This window comes from Brachyhypopomus gauderio, chromosome 9 (assembly GCF_052324685.1).
Source record: "Brachyhypopomus gauderio isolate BG-103 chromosome 9, BGAUD_0.2, whole genome shotgun sequence".
Taxonomy (NCBI): Eukaryota; Metazoa; Chordata; class Actinopteri; order Gymnotiformes; family Hypopomidae; genus Brachyhypopomus; species Brachyhypopomus gauderio.
Window position 1 is genome coordinate 6728845 of NC_135219.1, and position 12185 is coordinate 6741029.

The 12185-nt window shown below is 39.8% G+C and overlaps 1 protein-coding gene across 1 annotated transcript in view; it reads right to left on the bottom strand.

The window, feature by feature from the left end:
• Positions 1-11890, bottom strand: part of enpp1 (ectonucleotide pyrophosphatase/phosphodiesterase 1) — a 51698-nt gene extending 39808 nt beyond the window's left edge. The window contains exons 1-2 of the mRNA XM_077016714.1: positions 11584-11890; positions 2532-2604 (exon numbers count right to left, since the gene is read on the bottom strand). Coding sequence (XP_076872829.1) covers positions 2532-2604; positions 11584-11706 — 196 coding nt within the window. The 5' untranslated portion in view covers positions 11707-11890. The remainder of the gene's footprint in view (positions 1-2531; positions 2605-11583) is intronic.
• Positions 11891-12185: the final 295 nt, after the last annotated feature.

The window sequence follows — 12185 nt, forward strand, 5'->3', positions numbered from 1 at the left end:
CAGATGGAGCCAACATGAAATACTGCCACTGCTGATGGGGGCCCCCCGTAACATGACAAAATATATTTGTGCATAAATATTACACCAGCATATGTTAATGGGAGATTCTTCAGCACGTGAATATAGCAACATCAGGGCTAACTGAAAGGCCCTAAACGAAGCTTGTAGCTATGTTCATAATCCCCATTCAAATGATCACGGAGGTGCTTTCGCCACACTATATGACTCAGGTATAGGGGTCTCTCAAAGATCAGGCTTCAAGTTTAATTCTTTTGAATACTTCATTCTCACTGTGTCAAATTCATCCTCAATTAATTAAGACAGTACAGTCACAGTTGTTTATGTTAATTACTCTTTACTGCTCTCCACGTTCCTACTATGAGTTTTTGAACGAGTTTTCGGACTTCCTGTCTAATATAGTCATTATAGCTGACAATTTTAATATCCACATAAATGCACATTTAATCACTCAGTATCACCCAGAATGTGCTGGGTCCTAAGCATAATTGTAACCATACTTTAAATTTGGTCTTATTGTTTGGTATTGACACAGCCAGGTTAGTAGTACTTCCTCAAATTGAGGTTCTGACCACCACACACAGAAAATATCAGATCTAATGCTAAATCTCGCAGACTACCCCATTACTCCTGGCTCAGTAGCCAAAAATCTTGGCGTCATACTCGACTCTTACCCATCATTTGATAAATACATAGATAATACTATTAGGATAGCTTTTCTACATCTCCACAACATTATTGTTTGGTATTGACACAGCCAGGTTAGTAGTACTTCCTCAAATTGAGGTTCTGACCACTCTCTCATAACAGTGTTAGTAATAGTGATTTTACACGGCAATCAAAATTTGTCCTCTGCTTTTTACCCATCTGTGGAGTTGGAACACACACTAGTGATTACTAGGGGGCTGTGGTGCACATGTGCCCAGAGCGGTGGGCAACCCTAGACGGGTGCCCAGGGAGCAGTTGGGGTTAGATGCCTTGCTCAAGGGCACCTCAGTCATGGCCTCAGGCCTGGGAATCAAACCCACGACCCTCCGGTCACAAGACCAGTTCCCAACCACCAGACCATGACTGTCCCATATCATGTGTTGGGGTGGCATTCACACCAGAAGCTCCGCCTTTTCAAAATTGCAGCTACCTCAGCAACCACATTTTATTGGATCAAGAAAGGAAATTGTCGATTTATTATGTTTCTAAAGCCCACAGTTGATATGATTTAGGTATAAAAGTGTTTCAGCTCTTTTTCTAAACAAATCCTAATAATATAGCCTACATAAATGTTTAACCACCCAACAGAATATTTATTTAATGTCCTTTGTGGTGGACATTGGGACTTACCATTAATTTCATATAAAAACAGATGTAGTATCACAGGGACAGGAATTTGATTGAGGCAGAGAAGATTTTTTGCATCACAATTCCAAAATGCAGGATATGGTTGGTGTCAGAGATTCCAGACACCACCCAGGACCACCAGAGGGCGCCATCACTGGACTACTGATCAGTGCACTTGAACTCTATTAGCCATGAACCACCTTACTTAAGGACACGATGAACAGCACTTCATTGCTAAGTATTGCCTCCTTGCGTTGCATGCCAAGCCGTTTCCTTTGCATTTCTCCGTTTGGTCTATTCATTGCTCTGCCCTGTGATTTTCTCCTGTGCCTAGCCCTTGTGTACCTCAGCCTGGTTGTGCCTAGTCTCTTCTGGCTTTTTAACTCTGTGCCTGGTATTTTTTTACTCTGCCCATTTTGCCTCGCCCCATTGTACTGCTGCCATCTGCCTCTCGGGATTTTCCCGTTTGTGCTCCTGTTTACAGCATGTGTGTCATTAAATGCAGTTTTACCTAATCTGCATATGGATCCTTCTCTGCCTTCTGAATCACGATTGTTACAGTTGGGGGAATGTGTGTGAAATTTAATATCGTGTGTGTGTGAAATGTAATATCTTTCTCTGTGTGAAAAAGTCCCAAAAACTTTTCTATGTTTAATATTTTTCTATAACTCGTAACGGTAACTCTGGAAAACCCTGGAAAATTCTGGTAGAAATTAAGTTTAAGTGATATAAAGTTAGGTACCACCTGTGGAAAGTGTAAAACCTTGGCTTCAAGGATTTGAACTGACTAACAAATTCATCTAGTGTGGTGATGATGGTGGGGTCAGTAGCCTGGGCAAAGAGGACAAGGCTTACCTCTCCCCAGCCACCTCTTTCATGCGCTGATGCTGTCACCTACCTGAAGCTTGTAAAGCTGCTTTGTGACAACATATATTAAAAAGTGTGATATAAATAAAATTTACTTCCCTTCTAATGTCAACTGTGGTGGCAATAACTATTTTCTCGACATTTTATGAAATATAAATATCCAATTACCTGTTTTATATTTAACTATAATGCCCAAAACATAACTTCAAGTTAAGGAAGGAAAAGGAAAATGGATATAATAGCATTTGTTAAGACTAAAAAGCCTTTTTTCATGTGAATTTTAAACTGCACTAAACAACAAAAAGGATTACCTTTCACACCACAGTGTAGTTTCATCACAAAAATGACAGCCAGGATGATAGCCAATAAGCTGATTAGAATGACCTATGGACAAAAATATAAATACATCACAATTAATGGCAGAAGGAACAATTAGTATGAGCACAAAGATATACTGTAAAAAAATTAAGAAAAACTTAGCAACTTAAGAAAAATCAAAGTTAAGAAAAATTCTTTCATAAATGAACATAGAATTAGAAACATATAGTTAATGTTAGTTTTTTGCAGCTGCCAAGACCCAAAAAGTGGTCTTTATAGCAGTTTTGGAAAACACTAACCTATGTAGCCTAACTATTGAGCTGGTACACTAAACCTTAAGCACATTCTCTGCCTTATACTCATTTATAAATTCTTAAACACACTTTTTGCAAACATTAAACAGTTATTTGAGATGATAAATGCTGGATGTCGCTAAACTTCCTCCAACTTGTGGTGACAATATGGAAGTTCTCCTTCTAGTCCCAAAGGCCCCAAGACAGAAAATATCAGATCTAATGCTAAATCTCGCAGACTACCCCATTACTCCTGGCTCAGTAGCCAAAAATCTTGGCGTCATACTCGACTCTTACCCATCATTTGATAAATACATAGATAATACTATTAGGATAGCTTTTCTACATCTCCACAACATTGCCAAGGTAAGAAATGCGTCATCATGGCATGATGCAGAAAGATTGGTACACGCCTTTGTTAGACCCAAATTAGACTGTATCTATAGTCTGCTGTATCTATATCATTACTGTCATAGTTCTGACTAGAACTAGAAAATTCGATCATATCAGACCAGTCCTATCAGCCCTGCATTGGCTACCAGTTAAATTCCGTATTGATTTAAAAATTCTTCTACTGACTTATAAAGCACTGCACGGGCTTGCTCCTGATTATCTCCAGGAACTTATTCCTATTATGAACTCCCACGTCCACCAAGATCACAGGGTGCTGGCCTCTTATTAGTTCCAACAATTAATAAGCTAACAGCAGGAGGAAGAGCCCCCAACTATGGAATAACATTCCAGAATGTGTCCGGTACTACGACACAGTCTCAATCTTTAAGTCTAGGTTGAAAACTTATTTTTAGTTTAGAGTTTGGTAATTAATGTGCCCCCTTAGATAAAGCAGGGTTGCCAACTTTTGAAGATCACTTGGAGTGAGATTTGAACCTGGAGTGCAAATTGTTGACGGGTAGCGAACGTAAGTTGTTGACCGGGGGTGGCGAACGTAAAATGAACACAAATTAAGTGTTATATCGCGATCTATCGATCGCCGGTGGTTGGCGCCAGAGCGAACTAGTAACTCATTGAATCATAGATGTGGATCAGAGGTAAATAAACTCGATTTTTTTTTCCGGCGTGAGATATCGGAAGTGTGGCGTGAGAGCGTGTGAAAACGGTTAAATGCGTGTCTCACGCTCAATGCGTGAGAGTTGGCAACCCTGATAAAGGTGCAGGAATTATGGTAAACTGGGGTGCTGGTGCTGTCGTCCTGTCACTGCATGTGGTCACTCAAGTTTGTTGACGGTGTAGTGGGTGGATGCCAATGTCTCAGAATGCTCCAAGTCTGTGTTACGTTCTGGTTCTGCCTTTTTTGCTAGGCTGAAATAATTTAATTTAATGCCAGAGTTGCTGCCACACTCCAGAAATTTTAATTTCATCTGTCCCACATATGATCTCACACAGAGCTAATTTTCCCCATTTTATTTTTCCATATGGCTGCCCAACTATCCGAGAAATACTGAGACGAGGAGGCCTTTCCCGAGATCCATCCTGGGCCAGCCACCTCCTGCCTAACCAGCTATGATGAAGGATCAACCCACTGCCTGACTAACCAGTGTGGATGAAGGATAAATCTACTGCTATGGACCTTCTCACTGCCCCAAATTCTCTCCTGCTATGACTACTAAGACTGAATAGGAATTACATAGAGAACTCATGTATATAAACACACACCACGATGGGATTTATTTATCCTTCCCAACTTTTCTTTGTTTTACCATCTCTTTAATTGTTGTTATGGTGACCGGCCAGAGGAGGAGGATGGGTCCCCCACCACTGTGTCTTGATTCCTCTCAAGGTTTCTTCCTCACACTCTTAGGGAGTTTTTCCTTACCACTGTCGCCCTTGGCTCGCTCACTGGGGGCATGGACTCAGACACTTGTAAAGATGCTTTGTGACAACTGTTGTAAAAAGCGCTATATAAATACATTTTGACTGAGTTCTTTACATAAGACATGACATTCAAAACTGAAAACCATGTGTTTCTTTTGGAAAACACTCCCACGCAACTGCTACACCCACATACCAAAATCCAAACCCAGTCCTCACAGGTTAAAACACTTCTAGCTAATTTTTACAAATCTTTAGACATCAGAGCCTGATCCCTATAAAGAGGCCACAAGTTGCAAATCTTAGTCTGCACATCAATGGGGTCAAATACTGCATAGAGATGATGATGAAGAGGACGAGAAGAAGGAAGAGGATGAGCAACCATAAGAGATGAGATCAGAGCCACTCTGGTTGACCACGTGGTCAAACATGCATTGGAGGCAAAGGGTCCAACCTAATCTATGTTACTACACTGTAACATTCAGACATTTAAAAATGAGAATAGATAAGTAGACCTATCCTCTATACGTACTACATCATGTTTTTGCACTACTCGAATACCACTTCCTGGGAGGAAAAGACGGCTATTCATCTCAGAACAGAAAGAGACCATTGTCAATATGGTCAGATCAAACAATAGCACAAGTTTCTGACAACGTACAACAGCACATTACTGACGTCACCATCAGTAACATCCATTCAGTGAGCCCATCTGCACTGGGCCAGTGAAAGTGTGAAACAACTTTACAGCAGACTACAAAGTGAACACTCAAACACATGGTAGTAGTGTATTCCATTTGCACATCAGTGTGTAGTCACATATATGAAAGGCTGTTCATCTGATTTTTGTGTGTAGAGATTGGATGCAAATATATGGTTTTGGCAAGAGTTCTGGTTGAAGTGTTTGCTTTTTCCAAAAGTTTGAGATGTTTTGTCTGTTGTGTGTGTGTGGTACAGAAATTGGGTCTTAGCGTCTGTAAAATACTGTAATTTTGGTTGACTCATACAATATACTTCAGAGAGCGGTATTAGGAATACTTAATTATGCTAGCTTTGTGTTAAGGTAATTGTAGAGTATCATTAATTTAGATGGCAGGCTAGCAAGGCACATAATCAAGTCAGGTCTTACTGCCATTCTTTCAAATCATGGCCTTGTGTTTAGAGAAGCACAGAATAGCAAACAAAACAATGAAGAATGAAGCACAAGTCAAAAAAAAAAGAACAATAAACTCTAAAAGCATATACAGTATATGAACATTACAGTATGTGTCTTTGATGCTGTCCTATTTTGTGAGCTGTATACCTAGTCGTTTTATGCCCATAACGTTGCATTATTTATGCACCATGTACAACATCTTGTGCATATTGTGCAAAAAGAAATTTTAATCCTTAGACATTTCCTATTATTTTAATTTTATTCCCTTTTTTTTTACTATGAGCAGACCAATACAACAGAGATTGGTATAATTAATATCCACAGAATGTTAGCTCTAATAAATGGTATAAAAGTCAACAAGGTGTATGAGCACTCTTAAAAATAATGTTAAAGTATGTCCAGTAACACAAATTACAAGTAATTGGTTGGTAGTTATTGCTCTAAACTCAGGTAGGTGGAAATGACTGTCAGGCATTGCATAAACCCAAAGGTAGTAGAGACTAATGAAAAAGCAGTCAAAAAAATGATTTAAAAGTGAGGGTAATGGGCAAGACTTAGATGAGAAAACCAACTATTTCTGGGAACTGTAATTTCCCAGTTATAATAACCGTTGTCTTCATCTTGGACTTTTCCTTTGTTAGTGTAGTTGACGCTGTCATCCAGCCTTGCCATGCGTTCACTCTAGTGATACTGATTTGGGTAGAAAGCAAAGTCTCAGTGAGCCTCATGACTGTGGTCACCTCCAGGCCCCTCCCTTCAGTTATGCTGCTATACATAGGCCTGCTGGAGCCACATACTAATCACTGGCACATGTGCTATATATTGTTGTTTAAACTCATGCTTGCATACTTAACCTGCATTTTGTAGCCTGGTTACATGCTTCTACCAAGAAAATTCCATATAAGCACCTAAAAGGTGGCCTGACTTGCCAGTGGATGTGCAGAGGCCGTGGATGGATGTGCCAATGCTGCCAGCGGACACACCAATGTCGTCTCCTACCTGAGGCTCGACATCCACATTGGACTGTGACTGTTTGGCCTAGAAATAGGATTATAAATATGGAGTTCTACTAGCTGGGCCACCCAATGGAAGATGGGTTCCCATTTGGTCCTCCCAAGGTTTCTTCCTAATCCCCACCTAGGGAGTCCTTGCTACCGTTGCCCCTGGCTTGCTCATTAGGGATCTGGACCCATGCGATTGTAAAGCTGCTTTGTGACAACATGTGTTGTAAAAAGTGCTATATAAATAAATGAAGTTTTTAACATTAGATACTGTGATAAACCCTTTTAATTTCTAATTAGTTTCAAACTGTAGATGTCAATTTGAAAAATTGTTTAACATCACTATCTATTACATTAATGGCATTTAGCAGATGTGATTTGTATACTCACTGTATCCTCAGTTACCACAAATAGTCCTAAATGACTTTTAATCAAGACACTGCTAGAACAGTGTGTCAGTGCTATATCATAGAATAAGTGCTACAACACAATACAACACAATACTGTAAAATGCAACACAATACAAGAGGAATTACAAAAGTAAAATGTGCCTGATTAGGTTTACATAAAGTAGTGAGTCTTTAGTCACCATATGAAGAGTTTTGATGCTTGTTTTCTATTAATCTTGAAGGATGTTGGGTCAAGCCCCAGGCTGCACCTGAAGATCAAATTGCTTTGACCATCGCCATCAATAGGAGGGAGCAGGTCCATTTTTGGACTTGTAGTCAAGCATCATAGTTGAACTTCTGATACAAGCAGCTGGAGGAAGCCAGTGAAATGAACAGAGTAGCATACTGACATTCGATCCTTCTCCATCAATTGATTTAATAAGTCATGTCCTGGCATTCTCACTACTTCAAGCCATGAAATAAACTCGCCATGAGATCATCATGAGATGATGAAATGATCATAAAACTACAGAAACTATGTAACAATTTTGCACAGAACACTTCCTGCTCAATGACATAATATTACCCACAAAAATTTGGACATGTTTCTGCTTAGAGAAGCTTGGCCAAGACTCAATGGATAATTACAGTTGTACCAGTTTACTTCCCTGCTAATCCAGATATCTAAGTCCCAACTGAATGATAACGAGTGGTGACCTAAAACAGCCCAAAAATTACATACACAATTTTACACTGTTTAAAATCATTGGCATGTATGGCTGTTTGATAGTCTATCTCCCAAAACTACTAGTTCTGTTCTGATCCCAATTACACTCTTGTCTAGGCAATGTGTCCCACTGGAAGCCTGTTGATCAGCTTTAATATACACTTGCCATCCATTTAATTAGAATTTTATTAACCTAGACCCACAATCACTGTATTATACAAGTGCTAGAATGTAGATGGAAGCCCACCTGTTGCCATGAACCATGTCAGCCAATCTCCAACCTATTAATCCCCGAAAAATATCAGGATCACTGAAGAAAGGATATAATTTCAGTGGAAGATCATGCTTATGCATCGGAAGTACCAATGACAAGAACATGGTACTAGTATGGCAGTAAAACTGCACTGGTGATATTGTCACTACTATGCTGAGAGTGGTCTGCCATAGGAAGCCCCATTATCTTCAGAAACTGACCTATGATAAGGCAACATGGTATCTAATGGTGCACAAGTTGTTTCTAATAAGCGAGGCGGTAAATGTAGTTGTTTCTGAACATAACCAAAGCTATAGGGCAGTCATGGCCTGGTGGTTAGGAAACTGGTCTTGTGACCGAAGGGTCATGGGTTCGATTCCCAGACCTGAGGCCATGACTGAGATGCCCCTGAGCAAGGCCCTTAACCCTCAATTGCTCACTTGTATAAAAATTAGATAAAAATGTAAGTCGCTCTGGATAAGGGTGTCTGCCAAATGCCATAAAAGTAAAATGTAAATGTATAACCATTTAGAAGAGTATTTTTGTCATGACTAGACCCGCCCCCACCTGTCAGTCTTATTCACGTGTTCTTTTATGCCCTGCCTTTAGTCTGGTCTTGTCTTCGTTTTGGTTTCGTTCCGTCCCCATCTAGCCACACCCCTTTTAGTTGAGCTGTTTTGTGTATATCTTTCATTATGTTGTGTATTTAGTCTCCCTTGTTTCTGGTTTGGGTGGGGGTAATTTGCAAAAAGGAAAGACTAAAATCCCTTATGGTTGTTACAGACACGGCAAAAAACTAAAAACACACCACTGACACATACCAAATACGTCCATATTAACAAAATACAAGTGCAGTGCATAATGCAAACAAGACAAGAGACAGGTGAGATGAATGACAGATGAACACACTCATCAAGACACACACAGAAGTGACCATTTACAGAAAAACAAACACATAGACACGCCTAGAGGGAGGGTTCAAGGGCTGTACCATGACACAAATAAGAAAACAAACTAAGTAGGTACAACATGAAACGGAATGAAGAACTAGAATAATTAAATAAAAGACACACAATTACGATAAAGACACAAAACTGAAGAGCTCAGGAATGGAAGTGGGGGGAACGTAATACAACAAACTGGCTAAAAGTAGAGGGCATACACGGGAAAATACATGAACAACAAACACGAACTAGAAAGTGAAGAGGACACTGAGAACAGTTAACAGTTACATGATAATGTTACTGAAGAAGTGGTTTAGGGGTAGCTATCTCTGCACTCTGACTACATTTCTGAGAAAATTGAAGACTTGTCACTATGAATCATGCATAATACAACAAAGGACACCACATCCTCAGTGACTTCTTGGGTATTTGTTTTTGTTTTGTTTTCTTCCCAGGGGATGCAGTTGGCTGAACTCAGCAAAACTTTAACAGTCTTGGAATAACAGAAGCCAAAGGAGGAGTACAGGTGATCAAAAGATTATCTGATGTTTTCTCTTAAATCCTCTACAGTAATTATATCCAGCACATCTCTGGACATTACACAATGATGATCAAGACAGTGATAAGAGTCAAGTCATTTAAACACATCTACAAAAACTTTCTCTGCTGACTGAAACCATTTCAGTTCATGTTTGGCCACAAATGAACCGTTCCCAAGCAAAAAGCAGTAAAGGGCTTTTAGAGCAGGAGACCTAAGGGTCTTTGGCAATGGTCGTGGTGGGGGGCAGGAGAGCCGAAGTCTGCAAAGGCCCGAGACTGAAATTTGAAGCCGTCTCATACCACAGGCCTTGCAATCACAACACTAACACCTAACATGCTCCTCGATGTCGTAGCCTATTCAAGCCAAAGTCTGATATTTGCGGTGTTCTGAAATTACTTTCTGCACTCAAAGTTTAATTCACAATTTTCCTTGTTGTGGCCCAGTTTTTTGCTTGGTCAACTCTCCTGACCTCTGTCATTCACAAGCTAATCTTGTCCACAGAATCATAGTCAATGATACGTTTTTTTTCCTATTTGTATCAATCTCTATAAAATCCAGAAAATGTTGTGTTGTGTGTAAAAATAAGGATGACAGCTGTTTGTGAGATGCAAGAACTATCAGTTCATATACAAAGTTCTCTTGTTTTGCCAATTCAGATGAAAATGAACTGTCTATCTAATGTACACCACACACAACGGTCTCATGTGACATAAGACTTAATGGAATGTACTGTTTGTGTGAAAGTGGGGGGGTTAGGTATCAAACTGGCAACTTTGTTTTTTTTTTTTTCATAAATCTGTCAAAGTTCTTGTGATAAAAGAGGTGAGCTCATAGTGCTGGAACTACAGGGCATGGACACCAATGAGACGTATCCATTTGGTTCTAGCCAAATGTTTGTCTAACATTCATATTTTCTGATCTTGAGCCAATTAAGTGCTATTGTCTTAGTGAGGAAGACCAAGCAAGTTTTTCAACCTGATGAATAGGGGGAGAAACTGATCAGATACAATTCCACCCTTCCATACGTTTTTCTGTTATGGGTCTCTATACCCATTTCTCATATGTGTAAACACAAATTTTATGTACATATCTAAGGAAATAGATAGATCAGAAGTTGTAAACATACTCAGTAGGTAACATACCAGCATTATCTTGAAAGAACTGGCCACGTATCAATTGTATGACTATTCGTAGTGTGCCGTTCAGAGCATCATCTCCTCATGGCAAATCCAAAGGTTGTACAAGACATCCAGACATTTTGTAACTCATAACAGCTGGATTGTTCTACACAGGGTAGACCTGTCGTTGCGTAATCGAGTAGTTTTCACACAGTTGTGACTGAAAGAAAATATCTGGGTCGTTAAATGCGGAGATCCAAAATAAAGGTAGACAATGTTAGGTTTATTGTAGTGAACAGACACTTCGATTTTGTCCATTTGTAATAAATTGCTGCCTCTGATTGCACTTTGAGCAATAAAATGTAAACATTATACAAGACGAACATCGAGGTTTAGTTCTAGTCATGTTCTGCTGTAGGTAACTAGGTTGTGGGATCCTACGAAGTGCGGGCTGTGTTTTTACAGGTTACACCATCCATCACAATATTAGCTAGACGCTCAAAATTACAATTAACTTCCATACACTAATGCATATGTTGAATTACGGGAGGATTTTTATATAATATTTAGGTGACGTTAGTAGTAACCGGTTATATCTAACACAAAGCACCAGTAGACGTTTAACGTAAGCTGTTTCTTTCTACTTCCATTAATGGAAAACTTCCCAGACCCATGTGCCGAAAAAAAATATCAGTCGGGACTTTGCCCCACTCCACACAACAGAAGCCGTCAAGTCCTAAATCTGGCTGTGATCTTATCCTAATAGTATTGTTATGAATGAGCATTCACTTACCCCGGCAATGACTTTCTTCTGTGTCCCGTTTGTGGCGCTGTCAATATGTTTCTGTTGCCGTCCTGTCCCCAGCAGTGTAGCTGCATGCTCGGCTGCCTGTTCTTCTCGCTGGGACATTTCCATAATCGTTCACCTAAAAGAGACTCCCTCTGAGTAACCCTTCTCTCTCCCAAGTGAACCGCTTCAAACTTGTTAAAACTTTATGTGACTTCATGAAGAACCACCCTCTTCTCTCCGGTGACGTCTCGATGCTTCATTAGTGGATACCGTTGCAACATGTGCACCGCCTGAAGCTTGGAAGGTTTTCTGCACACTATATTCTGTGTGGCAACGTTAATTACCTCACGGTTGACCTGACGTTTGGCTTTTTGGTTTAAACGTGTTTTTCCTAAGTTGCAAATACAAGCAATAAGGAAATACTAATCTTGAAAAATCCTTCAAGTAGCACGACATAAGTAGCACGACACTGAACCTAAAACACATAATTCTGACATGTGCATTTATCCTGTTATACTACCTCAGTTGACTTGTCAGCGGACCGATTATTAGAAAGGTAGTGTTTTACGCCACCTTCTGGCTAATCAGACGTAGTTCAATTGATG